Source organism: Ornithodoros turicata, chromosome 1 (assembly GCF_037126465.1).
Source record: "Ornithodoros turicata isolate Travis chromosome 1, ASM3712646v1, whole genome shotgun sequence".
Taxonomy (NCBI): domain Eukaryota; kingdom Metazoa; phylum Arthropoda; class Arachnida; order Ixodida; family Argasidae; genus Ornithodoros; species Ornithodoros turicata.
Window position 1 is genome coordinate 50,843,512 of NC_088201.1, and position 15,247 is coordinate 50,858,758.

The window sequence follows — 15,247 nt, forward strand, 5'->3', positions numbered from 1 at the left end:
TGACAGCTGTCAGGAATCGTTCCACTATTAAACAGCTGGATGCACGCGAAACTTGGAAACCACAAGCACGAACGAACGCTTAAAGGCCCGTTCCGACATAAAGCGCTTTGCTCCAGAGCACTGGAAAACAGCGCTGTTTTTCCCTCCTCTCCCGGCTGCGACTCGATGGAAAACAGCGCTTGGCGAAGTTGAGCTTCGGTGAACTTTCCCATCGCTGTCTCCCAGCGATAGGCTCCCTGAACCAATGAGAACGCGGCGCCGCGTTCACGTGACGGGGCTGCCTTTTTTTTTTTTTTCGATCACGTGAGATCACCAAGTACAGCGCTGGGACAAGCGCTGCAAGTGCGAACCCCACAGTGGAAATACAGCGCTGTTTTGCAGTGCTGTGGTGCAGCGCTGTGGTGCAGCGCTGTGGTGCAGCGCTGTGGAGCAAAGCGCTGTGTGTCGGAACGGGCCTTAATCCTGAGCAAATACGGCGCCGTGACCTGCTAACTACTGCATGCTTCACTCACTGAGAACCACAGGGGTGACACAAACCCGCCATTGTTGTAACTACCCTCAAGCGGGTGCCTTCGGCAAAACTGCCATCTTGTCCTGGTCGCACGTCATACAAAACGTCATTTTGAGGTCATGTGACTTTGTTTACACGTCGTTTTGCCGCTTACCGACATATCTCCGTCGTCATAAAGCCAGGAGATGAACATATTTTGCCAGCGTAAACCACGCGGTGCTTCTTCCGCAACATGGTAGCCCATTTCTCCTAATGCCTGGTTCACACTGTTGCATTTTCATGCGTTACGGATGCGGCGCGACACCGTTGTCATGACAACGAAGCACGACACGCCGAAAAGCACACGCACCGCAAGAGTTGAGCTCGACCGAAGTCCATGCGGTACGGGCTACCTGCGGAGATGCAGCTGACCAATGAGCGAACGCGCTCCGCGCAAGCGCATCACTGCTGTGCTGTCGCGTGCTTTTCCAACATGGCTGCCTCCGGTGAAAGCACGTTGGCAAAACAAGAAGCTCTAATTTCAGAGGTCGAAAAATACCCGTGGCTCTACGACCCACGCCGAGCCGAGTACAGAGATTCATTCAGAGATTCAAAGTTTCGCCGACCACATCACGTTGCCCGTTCATGGCTGCCTGTGGAATGGAGACGTGGTGGAGTGGAGACGTGATTGGTCAACCACAAGCGTTTGACGTATCAAGAACGCATATGTCTGAACAGCGTGTCGTACGACAGCCGCCTCCGCACTGGATCCGCACCGTAACCGCAACGGAGAGAAGTTGTAGTGTGAACCACGCATTAGTTTAAGTACGTCGCATCGTCTCAGTGAGCCTTAACGCACGGTCGTCATCACACCTTTGGAAGTCGTCAACAGTACGTGGCCTTATGTGCAAAACTGCGCGTTTTACTGCGAGATTATCGGATAAAAGTAATTACCGTGATCGAAAAGCATCCAAAACGTCGAGCAGAAACAACAACCGCATTGTTTACAAACGGTGTGGCAGCCGATCACGGGCGCCACCATCTTTAAGGTCACGTGCGCCTTGACGTTTGCTGTGACGTGCGACCAGGACCTGTCCAGGATGCATGGCGTTCGCTCAGCACGCTTTCGTCTACGGAGCAATACATTGAGTGCTACCCCTGTGCCGACAACGCACGCGATATGGTTTTCTCGTGTCTTTGACCTCCGCTGTAATTCGAGAAGACGCCACTGCGCGGTGCGCCGTGAAGGCGGGGCATCCGTGTATGCCGCGATAGACGCAGACGCCGTGGCCTTTAATGGGAGTGAGTGGACCTCACGACAGTAGATTTTGGCCCTCGTGCTCAACTGAAAGCAGGCGTGAAAGCGAGGCTGTGTGATGCATCCAAAGCGTCGCGTACCCCTCATCCAAGCGCGTTTATGAGAAACCTCCGGGTCTGCTGCCGCGGGCTTCCTGGTAACGCAAGATAGCGAGCACGGCGTGGAATTTTTTAGGATTTGTGGGCCGCTTCGCGACCTCCCGCGGAAAGTGTCGCGACCGCGACCCACAGTTTGGGAACCACTGTCATAGGTTATGACGTACGAATCTATAACGCATGCTTTTTGGTGCGCGGGGAGGAGCCATCCCAGTCTACAGGCTCTGAGAAATAACTCCGTGATGCATATCACACGTTTATTACAGGAACGCTAGCGTCACTTAGCTGAGAGTTATAGACACAAGCCCTGTTACTGGGCGATGAAGCCCTTCTGTCTTGGCAGAGATGTAATCAGTACAAAACAAACTTCATACTGGAACGTCGTAAATATACAATTATTAATTAATTAATAGACAGAGCATTTTTTATCCTTTACAGAATTTTATAATAAAGTTATCAGAACTACCTAAAAGCGGTTTACACAGGTGGGTTATGCTGTGGGAAATAGCATACGTATAGCTATTAATTACATCGAATTCATGATTTAACTTCATAATTATAATTAGATGCCTTCGTGGAAATGCGAGATAGCACAATTGTGGCCAGACATTATTTAAATCCATTCTCTTTTTTAAATACACTCACACGTGTATTGAGATATACGCACGTACGTTGAGATATAAATTTTGTTATACAAATGAGCCGAAACTGAAACCACGCGGTCCTCAAGCGCAAAAAGAGGGAAAGGCCGTTCGCATCATAGGACCACATGATTTGTAGCGATCGATCTGACTGGAATAAATGCTGATCTGTTGACCAGATAGACCGCTTTCCGGTCCAGATAAGCTGAAGCGATGTGGTTTTGTGCGCTGGAGAAATGCGTAGTTCTGAATTCGCCTCATTTGCATACCAGTGCGCAATTTATATCTCAACGTACGTGCTCGTTTCAGAATATTTAAAGAATAGGGTGGATTTAAATAATGACTGGCTCGAATTCTACTGTCTCACATTTTCGCGAAAACATCTAATTCAAAAGTTAAATTATGCATTTTAGGTAATTAGTCGTCCAATAGTTACATTACGTTTCCCAAAGGATGTCCCAGCCGCATAACGCGTCCGCAAAAATGACATCAGTGCTGTTCTGATAGACTTTTTTTTTAATCTGTAAAAGATAAAAAAAACTGTATGGTCTCGTTCCCGAAGCAAAACAACAACGAAATCGTACCGCGGTGCCCTGTTCTCCTCTCCATCTAAAGCACGACCCAGCCCTGGCAAGATGCCGTTCGAACATGTATCATTCGTTCGAAGCGAGACACCGCGCAAAGGAAACATGCACCGCGACATCTATGCAGCTGAAGGTCTTCAGTGATCAGTTATTGGACATATTTTGAACACCGGCACAAACGCCAGGATAACGGTTTCATAGCACCGAACTGAATAATGATGTTACCGATGCCATGCCGCCTGGACCAACAGAGCGACAGAGAGGGTGACTAGCTTGTTTCAAAGACTACGTAACCGTGACGTCAACGATTTTGAAGATAATGTTCCTCCTGAAAGTCCGCTTTGACAGCACAGCGTATGCCAAGGGGTGTCGATGGCAGGTGATCTTGCCAGTGACACAGGTGCTCGCAAGCCATCATGCAGCCTCCGGCTGAAGGTGATAACGTTCTATCAGGCCATTCACTGCTGGATGGAACGTTTTAGACCGCAGCCTGGTCGTTCCCATACTTTTGAGAAGGTCGCCTGAAATAGTATCCTCAAGCTGACGACCAAGATCTGTGACAATTTCGGCAAGTGCAAAGGAAACGCTCCCCCCCCCCCCCCCCCCCACTCACGTCGGTGCAACAATTTCTGCTAGTGTCTAACAGCAGTGCTCGCTGCGTGAGTACTGATCAAACCACCTAGTTACACAGAAGGGTATAGCAACAGTCCGACGACCGACGATGCACACATGTATACTTTTCGGAGATGCTCCTAAAGGGTATGTAATCTACAGAATGGAGCCTGTGTATGCTGTGTCACCTTTGCTCGCAGTCAAGAAACAGATGGTCGTCGTGCGTCGTGATACCCCGTCAAACGAAACGGGGTGTCACTACAGGAAAGCTAGTGCGGGCTGTCGAAGACTGCTTTTCGTAACGGCTGTGCAACGAACGGACTCCAACGAAGACTGCCATGCCCAAATAAACGTCATGTCATACGAGGCTGGGAGAATTTTGTCCGACGAATGAGTTGCCAGCCCTAGCCGTAGCCCGTATCCCTAGTCATAGTCGCCGTAGTCCTCCGTCATTTCTTTGGCTATGATCTAGGCATTTCCTTCGTATTGACGTCAGAAATTCGTGATTCCGCTGTATTATGCGAATTTTTCGAGCATGTTGTTGTATAAACAAAGGTACAGCAGCAAAAGGCCACGGTCTCCTTCTTACGTCATGTTCTTTGCCTAGACGTCGAAACGGCTTCTTTTTTTTCTCTCTCTCTCTGGGAGGTGCAGTTATTGTTTATCTTGGGAATTGTACATTGGGGAAGGCAGGAACTCCTGGCCGTGTGCTCGTGGTTGTCATGTGACAATGGCTAGTAAGTTTGTGTGTGGAATTCCTCCTTGCATGGATTAAAAAAATAAAGAACAAGAAAAACAAGGAGTGAAGCAGAACAGGAACGAGACCGAGAAAGGTCATTCGTAGCTTGGAAACGAGTACGTGTCGTTGCGTCAGTCCCCGAGGGGAGACGTCAGCCCGTTTCTTTGTTTGGTTGCGTAGTGGAAGAAACTGCAGGCACCACATAACAACATGAGGACCCCCGTCGTGCGACCCGACACATCACAGCACCCCCTTTAACAAAGAACATTCGGACATCCTGGGCAAAACAGCTAAGATTTGCAAATTCTCCGTTATACGGTTAGAACTCTATACTTAAGGCCATTTCTATGTGAATTATGTGCGTCTGAGTTGGTAGTGCTGGTTCTTAATCTCTGTTGTATTTTTTTTGAACGTTTAAGCCTACTGTTTCCTTTTAACTTTAGAGGACTTATAAAACGTTGTGTTCAATTGTAACCGTTGTGCCCTAGTGTTACTTTTCATGATTGCACTGTCGCGCTCTAACGAGCACTGATCGCTCTGGGTGGGACAAAACATGTCGGATAGATAATGAGTTGGTTAGAATTTTGATTTGTACCTCAGTAACCGCCGAGTAGGCTGGCATGCGCATAAGCGTCCGAGACTTCGGGACTGAGCGCTTTACGAAGAACGTGGTGTAGAACCACATCCTGCTCTACATTCTCACCAACTTGGAATTGAGGTTTGGATTTGATCACTAAATCTAGCTGCAGATCGGAGATCCATTTCGACTAGACGACTACACATATCGTTTCGTTTCAGGCTCTTTGGACAACTGATCACACTCGGTGTCCGCACAGGAAACATACGACTGGGGGGCGTCTGCGTGTTGGTTGTCATGACCGTTGTACGACACACCCTGTCCTATTTGCAGTGACCTGTGAAAGATCTGTTCTCGCACTCGCGCACAATTAATTCCACGGCCGGCAATGTGATGGCTGCACGGCGCCTAACGTAAATGCTCATCGTCGAGCGTGACTGCCAATATTCGCGTGTCAAATGAATAGGCTATGAGGAAGCCAAATTACACCGAATTTGTTTACAGGCCCATTCGAATATTTAATTTCCATTATGGAGAATTTTAAATTGTCGGCAGAATATTAGCCTTTCGAACATAAGGCTTCGTTGAAGGGTGTCACAAGGGTTCTCAAAACTCTGCAGTTTTTCACACCGCACAAAAAGCGAAAACTGTATTGTAATTTGGTCACTAGAGTAGCTGCGTCCGCACGTATGAACCACCCTCTAGACCTTTGACAGTAGCAATAGAGCTTCGCAACCCTGGGCCTAAACAGCTGGTTTTGCTGTGTGCGGGATCAGATCTTTACACAGAAGAAAGGAACATAACAAGTCCGATGTCCGAAAGTTATTGCTTACCCGGTGCATGTTCCGCTGCCATGCTTACACGAACTTTTCGACGTGTCCTTGATTTTCTTCTTCTTCTTTCCTTTACACTGCCTGGTATGGACGTAACCTTCTTCTTCTTGGTATGAACTATGTGGCTCGTAGCCGTAGGGCAACTGGCCAAGGACCGTTATGTAAATTACTATTGGCAGGAATAAGGGTGAATGATGAAATTAAAAATTAGAAACGGTGTGTTGATGACATGAAAGATGGCATTGCGTTGGAGAGAAACGCCGAAGAGAACAAAATACTGGATAAATATAACGGCGTAGAAAAGGTACGGAGAAGATTTATTGAAAACTGACGACTAATGGATGCGTAAAAAGCACAGCGGAGGAAGTAATGATCCATTGTTTCTTCTCCCTCTTCCTCCGTCTCTTGCCTTGATTCATTCTTCTCTATCATGCGAGGTTCTTTTTCGTCTTCCTTGAAGTACACAATTCTTCTTCTTTTTATAGGTTGCAGTGGCCATAACAATGTTGGTGATCCTGCAAGTATAAAACGAAGTTATGAGACGCATTAGGCTTGTGGAAGTCACGTGTAAAATCACCGTAAGCTCTCTAGACCGTGTAGGAAAATCGTGATGTTGTGATAGGATCACTATAGGATGTAGCATTTTGTGTTCCTGTTCAACATGACGGTTTCTTGTGATTTACGCACAAAGACGTTATTTCGCAAACTTCTTGTCAGGTTCTTGATGATGTCACTCATCCGCTTCCACATAAAATACTTTGCGTGTTCCTTTCTAATCTCACCAATAGCATTTCGGCTCCTGTGGATAATAAGAAAAACATTTAATAATTGTTTTAGACGACCATGGCATATATACTATGGCGAGCTAGTGCACCATACATGTGCAGTAACGAGAAAGAAGCAATTTATATCCCGTGAGCCTATATCGTTATGCTTACCGATATTGTGCCGTATTATCCATTCTTCTTTGGGCGTTATAATTGTTGTTTAGCAATGTGTTCGAACGAAGTAGTTTCCCACATTTATTTTTAAACGCGCTTGCATCTCAACCCCGCATAAAAGGATGCCGTTTGGTTCTCGTAGTCCAAGTAAGAACCTTTCATTTCACTGAGTACCAATTTTTTGTTACATTCCTGGCAGAGGAGGTTTCTTAACGTAATGAATTTAGTGAATAGTATCGAAGGTGTCCAACTGTGACGCAGAGCAGAGATGCCAGACAACGTGGATGGGGGTAGCTTCGTGCACTGACTTATGGCTCTAAGAAAAGTAGCGAGCAGATTTATAGAAGCACAGCGTACAAGTGAAAGAGTCTTCACCATTCTGCAGCGTTCGAACAGCAAGCAGTTTTCAGATACGACGATTGGTGCGGAACGATATAGCTAATCAGCAGAGAGGCAAATGTTCTGATACAAGGTGGATGGTTGCCACGGTGTTTGACGATTCGGCCAGGCCAGATTTCTGTGCAAAGTACACGTCCATGTGCATATTGAGTTTAAGTTTAGTTCTTTTCGTTCCCAACCTACATATGCTGTTCGACCGTCTTGCAAAATTTTGTCAAGTGTTTCCTGACGACTGCGCCCGAAATATCGAGATACTTCCGGTTCAGCTCCGATAAGGTTTCACGTGGTTCGCGTTTCCTGTTACCCTTCACACTATTCTTGGGCGATCGCGGTAAACAGGGGCCTGCCTACAGAGATATTGTGTTCCGGTGGAGTAGCTTATCTATTTCCTCAGTAAATATGACGGATAGTATCCCAATACTCTTGAAACAGAACTTCGCCACATAACACGGTGGAGGCAACCATTGCAGAGAATGGTATACACTCTTAGAAATTAACTTCACCGCATAGCACGCTCCTAGCCAGCCATAATCTCGAATGATATCGTTATCTGTCCTGATTTGTTGAAAACGGGAGGCATACGCCTTTTTGTGGCACTTATGCTGCTCATAATTGTCACAGAAAGGCGTACGCCTTCCGTTTTCAACAAATGAGGACAGATAACGATATCATTCGAGATGATGGTTGGCTAGGAGCGTGCTATGCGGTGAAGTTCATTTCTAAGAGTGTACTGTTATTACTCCTGATTTGTGGAAAGTGCGGGGTGTACACCTTTTTGTGAGAATTAACATAACAGCAGCAGTGCCACGGAAAGGTATACCCCTCCCGATTTTAACCAAGCTGGGTGGCAGAACCATGCCATTCGGGTTGGCGGTTGACTAAGATCATGCTACACGGTGAAGTTCTTTTTTAAGAGTGAAGAAAGCATTGCAGCACACATATTACAACACAGTCTACACTCTTAAAACGGAGGGGGAGGGGGGGAGTAATGACAGGATCGGCTCGCCGTTGTTGGCCAGTCGTGGGCGTCGTCACTACTTAAAACGGAACTTCACGTCATGGCACGGTAAGGCCAACCATTGCGCAGAATGATAGTTATCACTCCTTATTTGTGGAAAGCGCTGGGCGTACGCCCTTTTGTGACAATTAACGTGACTCCATAAGTGTCACAAAAACGCGCACGCCTCCCGTTTTTAACCAATCACACTGTTAAAATAGAACTTCACCTCATAGCACGCTCCTAGCCAACCACAATTCCGAATGATATCATTCTGTGTCATGATTCGTTCAAAACAGGGGGAGGGGCCTATCTGGGACATGCGTAATGTGTCCCAGATAGGCGCCACCTCCCATTTTCAGCAAATGAGGACACAGAATGATATCATTCGGAATGATGGTTGCCTAGAAGCGTGCTATGTGGTGAAGTTCTGTTTTAACAGTGCAGGGGGAAGAACTTTCGTCATCCGGTATGGTGGTTGGCTAAGAGCGTGTTATGCGGTGAAGTTCTGTTTTAGGAGTGTACGTTGACCGTGGTTTCAGTCGCTTCCTGCTGCTTTCCCCTTTGGGACAAACCGTTGTTTTATCCCTTTTTTCTTTTGTGGGGTTGACTGTCCCGTTGAGGTTGGTCCCATTGCCGGAAGCCGTGGGTGGTGGATCGTTTTGCATTGTTGGAAGGTGTCGGCTACGGAGCTCCAGCTTTTGATAAGCTTTTGAGGGGAGGAGATAAGCGCACCACCAAGCTGCATGTGGCAGTTTCGAAAACGAAGCTTTTAATAAAGATGGCGATGGGGATGGTGATGACGAGAGGTGAGAGACGGCGAATCAGTCTCGCTTTCCATTTTTGAGTCAAAAGTCAGCACACGAAACTGCAACCGTCGGTGCAACTGGCCCTGCGGTCTGAAGGAGTATTGGGTTAGGAAAGCGTTCACCTGTTGCCCAGACACACCTACCCGGCGCAGATCGGGTGACCGTATCGTCGCTTCTAGACGCGGATGAAGTGGAATATGGAATCTCAGGAAGCAGCCGAATGCTTCTCTTGGTTTCATTCCTGATCTTCGTTCTTGGTGGAGTTTGCTCCATTTCAGGTGTTGCCCATGACACCCCTTTGAGAATACACGCCGGCCTCGCCATTTCAGTGCTAGGTGTTGGCGTGTACACTCTCATCCTCATGTTCAACACAGTCCTGGGGCCTCCATCTGGGATTGAACTTCGAGGTAAGTGCACAGTTGACAAAAAGTACACCACAACCCCTTAAATAATGGATTTTTACACTCCGCACGAGGTGCGACAAAGTACGTTCTCGTACCTGTTCAGCTCTGTACACATTCAGACGTGTAGATTTATTCTACACTCTGAAAACATAACTTCACCACATAACACACTCCTAGTTAGTGTAAGTCGGCCGACAACCACGGTCAGCTACTGCACTCTTAAAACAGAACTTCACCACATAGCACAGAGTGATACGTTTATCACTTTTGATTTGAGGAAAGTGCGGGGCGCACGACTTTTACAGCGATAGCTGTATGAGGGAACTTTTGTCAAGGTCACGGCGTAGTGTCTGGCAGTTTATTCAGCGTGCCATTGGTTGGCGCAGCAGCAAACCGGAGAGCAGATGAAAAAGAAAAAGAACAGAGGCGGTTGTACTGGGTGCGAGCGCAATCAGTATACCATATACACTCTTAAAAATGAACATCACCACATAGCACCCTCCTAGCCAACCATCATCTCGAATGATATCGTTATCAGCCCTGATTTGTTGAAAACTGGGGGCGTACTCCTTTTTGTGACAATTATGAACAGCATAAGTGTCACAAAAAAAGGCGTACGCCCCCCGTTTTCAACAAAAATCAGGACTGATAACAATATCATTCGAGATTATGGTTGGCTAGGAGCATGCTATGTGGTGAAGTTCATTTTTAAGAGTGTACGCCGTCCGCAGATAAGGAGTTCAGGGGCCTTTTCTCGTCAAAGTAGTCGACCTCAATTACTTGGTGTCTCGCCTGTCATTGTTCGTCATGTGAACAACGCGTGAACAACATAGATTGATGTCACGCGCCGTCAACCAATAGTCGAGCACTTGATCCTGCACTCTTCTGGCTCTTCGTGCTTTATCTACACTCATAAAAATGAACTTCACCGCATAGCACGCTCTTAGCCAACCATCATCTCGAATGATATCGTTATCTGCCCTGATTTGATGAAAACGGGAGGCGTACGCCTTTTTGTGACACTTATGCTGGTCATAATTGTCACAGAAAAGGCGTACGCCTCCCGTTTTCAACAAATCATGTCAGACAACGATATCATTCGAGATGATGGTTGGCTAGGAGCGTGCTATGAGGTGAAGTTCATTTTTAAGAGTGTATACTTTATCACGAACATTGCAGGATCAAGAGCTCGACTACTGATTGAGGGCGTGTGACATTCATTTCTGTTCTCCACGCCTTCTTCACGGAACGACCATTGACAGGCGAGACACAAAGTAATCGAGGTCGATTACTTTGTGTCTCTCGTAATAATCGAGGACGATTACTACGAGAGGCCCCAGGGGTCAGCGCGCCGCTGCAGCCCGCGAACGGCGTAGCACATCGGGGGAGAAGCAGCCCAACGGGCATTGGCTGCACGAAGACATGACCCGACAGTGAGGGGATACAAAGCGGTTACGATGAAACAAAGCCGAGAAGTTAGGAAATGCGAAGCCAAGTCCAAGAGACACAGGCGGGAGAACGAACAAGTACGCGAGCACGAAACCGTGGCCATGAGATGGCCTCATGCTAATGGGATGATGGCCATGAGGCCGTGGTCCCAGAGGCGTGTACTTATCCATTCTTTAAAACGCCAGGGGAACGAAGTCGAATGACACAATAACACAGGCGCAACTTTCAGCAATGCGTTTTCCGCAGGCCAAAGGAATCTTGTATACAACATGGGTGTTGCAGGAAACAAAATATAGTTTTTGTGGTTGGCGTCGCAAACGGGACGTTCCTTATCTCTGTTTACGAGGGGAATCATAGACTTCAGGTTAAAATCGCCCCCAAACCACCGGAATGTTGTGCCTAGAAGCGAATTTCTCTTTCAGTTTTGTTTCCTGCAACGCCCAGGTTGTATACAAGATTCCTTTGGCCTGCGGAAAACGGAAAACACTACACCGGGCAGACGTGCAGATGCATAAACACTAGATTACGTGGGCACGCGCACAGCTTCAAAACTGACACAGCCACCTTATCGGAACACTGCGACATTTGCGGGTGTGTTGCCGGTTATAGTGATACAATCACAATGGGAAAGTACAGGAACGAGTTCGAAAGATTGATCTGGAAGCATTCTTTATGAGTGAGCAGAAGGACAGATGTGTCAGCCTATACCGTCAATAGCGTTTTCGTTCCCCTAGCACTTTAATAATGCGGGGCTTTACGTCGCGAGACAACTGTGGTCATGAGCACATGAGCACAGTGTTCGGGTTTGTGGATTGGTTTGCACACCTGAGGGATCTTTAACGTGCGCCGAAATCTTGACACACGGCACACCACATTTAACGTCCCTCACGGAAGACGGCACGTTTGAGCAACTTTTACCTTTCCACGAAGTTTGCCACCGTCCTCGGCCGGGTTTGAACCCGCGATCTTGGGATCAGCAGACGGACACGCTACCGACTGAGCCACCGAGGGCGGCCCCGGCGATTTAGAAAATGGATTTGTACCAACAGGCCCGACTTAACGCATTAACGTGTGTGCATGAAACAAATGCGCGTCCGTCGCAGTTTGCATTGGCCAACGCAGAGTTTGCGGAGAAGTTTCTGAATAGCCAGTTTGTGCATGTTTGTAACGTTTGCGATTGGCTGTGGCTTCGGACGACGTGGCCAATGGGAGCGTTAAGTAGCTGCCCTCTTATACTCCTTCTCGGGCGCTCCGAGTTTCGTGCTCCTGGAGCACCTATTAAACGGCACTTGGACGGTTGAACACGCGCGCTGTAATGCCGTTTTTCCCTTTCTCTATTTTATGTTTTCTCTGCTCCGCTGCCACCCCATGTCCTGCGTTCTCTTTCTTCGCTTTCGTGCAGAGAAGGGAAGAGGTCACGTGATGGGGAGCACGATACCCTTTTTTCGTGCACCCTCCAAAAGCTGATGCGTGAAGAGCGCGCTCGAGTACAAAACTCGGAGTACAAGCGTAACCACTTAACGGTTGAAGTGCCAAACACTCGCGCTCCGGAACAGGCACACCAATGTCACCTAGATAACAGAAGGCCTGAGCACTCTTTCAATTGACGTCACGCACGTGGCCCTACTATGGCTGTTGGGGCTAGATAGATAGATGTGACGTCACTGAAGAGCGAAGAAGAGAAAAGCCCCCCCCCCCATTGAAAATGTATAAATGGCAGCCGATCCAGGTGCAGGACGTTATCGAAAGAGTGCTCAGGCCTTCTGTTATCAAGTGGCATTGATGTGGGCGCCCGCACGCGCGCAACACCGCGAACTCTTACGTTACACCGCGGTGTTGCGCGTGGACGTTACAGCTATTGCTGTTACTTCTTCGTACATGGTTGCCAAAAGGCGTGAATTTTTTGTGACAATTTTTGTGACAAAGAAGCGTACGCCTCCCGTTTTCAACAAATCAGGGAAGAGAACCATGCAATTCGGGATGATGGTTGGCTAGCTGCGTGCGATGCGGTGAAGTTCCTTTTTCAGAGTGCAGTTGTTGGGAATTTGTTTTGGAGTTGGTCGTGCTCTGGCCAATCACCAAGGCGCATTGGTACGTGACCCATGTCGTCACCAGCAAAACCCCCTCGTTCTACCTCATGACCTTGCTTTCAGAGAGCTTCAGTGCCTGCGGGTGCGGACTTTCGTATAAACGCTGAGACGGGAGTGTTTCGAAGTTGGTCGTATTATGCCGCGACGTTCTGTTTTAACAATATACACGCCGAAGAACGCCTCATCCAGGCGGGCAGTCACGTGAAATTATTTAGCTCGTTATTGTGTGCGCAAGTGTAACGTGATGCACTTTAAAGCGACCGGCACCAAACGTAGTAAATGGGGTAGAACAATTCCTCGCGGAGAAATACCAGTTCATACATACCCATGATATGGGTATATGATGATGGTATATGATATGGGTATATGATATGATACATATGATATTTCATCGATTGTTTTGCAGGGTTCGAGACCATAGCGAAGGTGAAGCCGGCTACCTTCCGTCCATCAAGCCTGTCCAAAACTATTTATGCGATCGCTTTTGTTATGTTCTCCGTGGGTTGCGTCATGGTCGTCCTGGGATTCAGACGCCGCGTGCTCTACATGTGGATTCCAGGCTACGCCTTATCCGTAATTGCCTTCCTCACGTACACGATGACCGTTATGTATGGTCCACTCGACATCAAACCTGGCGCACTCATCGTCGCATTTCCAGACGACTGCGCGAAGCACCACGTGGATGAAGAGGACTCACCTGATCTGGACTCTCCAGAGTGGAAGCCTCACCGCGGAGGGCACATCGCCGGTACACATAGCGCCCAACCTCGTGATGCAGAAACTCCAGGATCAGCAGGAGGCGCCGCTAGTGCACGTCGCTATGATATGGGAACTCCTGGATCGGCAAGAGGGGTTTATAGTGTGCCCTCTCGCGATAATAGGACTCCTGGCTCAGCGTGGTTACAATATGAAATGTCACCAAGCCAGAAAGGCAGGCGCCACCGTTATCATAATGATGACGTGGTCAGCAGGGGTCGAGGAGAGGAGGCTAAACGAACACCACGTGTTCCAAACGTGGATGTCTCTCCTAGCCGTCCTGTCATAAATGCGTTAAAGAAGACATTTCCACCAAAGTAGAACGCCACTATAAAATACGTTCTCCAATAGACTGCTTCACTGCTACGTTGTTTTATGCGAGATACAGAGACGAGCATGTTAATGTTTTACATAAAGTTGTGTCGCTTCGAAACTGAAATTGATGTTATTTATGTGCCTTCTACTTGTGTACTTTTACTTATTCTACTTGTTTTTTCTACTTTTGTGTTTTTTTTTTCCTTTTTTATTTTTTTTAGATCGTCACTCTGCTGGTTCTCATTATTTGTATCAGTGCTTCCCAAACACTGCTACCCTGCGACCCATAAAAAAAAAACATAAGATATCGCGTCGCGACAACCACTCCCCCCTACACAAATTGCCTCTGAACATTAATTGGACAGTTAGTGTAGTCACAGTGAATCAGCTCGGCTAAAAACCATAACAAAAAAAAGAAAGAAAATAACGCATGCCAGCAGGAATGGCGGTCCCTATTTGCTAAAGTGAGATTGTTCGTTAGCCCTCGGGGTTCACTACCGCAAGCTTTCTTGAGACGCAGAATAGTGGGCTGAGCATGTTCGAAGAAAAGCATTTGCTGTCCTTTTTATCAGGTTCCCGAGTCATTTCCCGAGCACCCACTGAATCGGTCACAATCTCCCTGGGGATCGGGACACACAGTTTGGGAAACATCGCATTACCTGATGATGGGACCAGCACAGAAAATTTCCAACCTGCAACCCAGAGAGTCGAACCGAACCCGAACCCGAACCTGAACCGAAAACCGTTATTAAGGCTGCAGTCCCACTCCTCCCCTGAAATCGGGGAACTTCGTCAAAGGATTGCGCCGCTCGTGCGTGTTCTCTTCCTGACACCTTTGGAAAGCTGGTTTCTTTGGCTAGGGTGCTACTACCTCCGTTTTTAGATGGATGTCTCGGTAAAGGTACAATGGAGCCGAGAATAAGGTAATGTTCGCGATAACTGCTGTTGTTCGTCAAGAGATTTAACGAGAACAAAAGAAGTTAACACTGTCTAGTTTTGTGCCCTGTGTCGTTTGACGATTTGCCGAGGGCGGTACAACGCGATATTTTGATATATGGTATGGATAATTTGCAATGGCTTGTTTTAACCACGAAAAATGGCACTTTTGTCGATGGTCGTTTTCGACCATTCTGCGACTAAATGAGAGACACGCTGTGCAGTGGAGACTTAGGATTATGCGTACAATGACTCCTAGAAG

The 15,247-nt window shown here is 47.6% G+C and overlaps 2 protein-coding genes across 5 annotated transcripts in view; one reads left to right on the forward strand and one right to left on the reverse strand.

The window, feature by feature from the left end:
- The window catches only part of LOC135398881 (uncharacterized), a 50,492-nt gene extending 44,551 nt beyond the window's left edge, over positions 1-5,941 (reverse strand). The window contains exon 1 of the mRNA XM_064630418.1: positions 5,890-5,941. Within this exon, the coding sequence (XP_064486488.1) occupies positions 5,890-5,911 (22 nt within the window). The 5' untranslated portion in view covers positions 5,912-5,941. The remainder of the gene's footprint in view (positions 1-5,889) is intronic.
- An 865-nt stretch (positions 5,942-6,806) lies between these two features.
- On the forward strand, positions 6,807-14,165 carry LOC135398890 (uncharacterized). 4 transcript variants are annotated; one of them, XM_064630431.1, is made up of 3 exons: positions 6,807-6,977; positions 9,169-9,442; positions 13,385-14,165. In XM_064630431.1, exons 2-3 carry the CDS (start codon positions 9,256-9,258, stop codon positions 14,053-14,055), a joined length of 858 nt encoding a protein of 285 aa, XP_064486501.1. In that variant the 5' UTR covers positions 6,807-6,977; positions 9,169-9,255; the 3' UTR covers positions 14,056-14,165. The 4 variants fall into 4 exon arrangements, with proteins under 4 accessions (XP_064486501.1, XP_064486518.1, XP_064486528.1 ...); XM_064630448.1 differs by having other exon boundaries at positions 9,299-9,442; XM_064630458.1 differs by having other exon boundaries at positions 9,365-9,442.
- The last annotated feature ends 1,082 nt before the right edge of the window (positions 14,166-15,247 follow it).

Coding starts and splice junctions, on each gene's coding strand:
- LOC135398890 (XM_064630431.1), top strand. CDS start 9,256: ATGCTTCTCTTGGTTTCATTCCTGATCTTCGTTCTTGGTGGAGTTTGC. Junction 9,443..13,384: donor ATCTGGGATTGAACTTCGAG/GTAAGTGCACAG, acceptor ATTGTTTTGCAG/GGTTCGAGACCATAGCGAAG.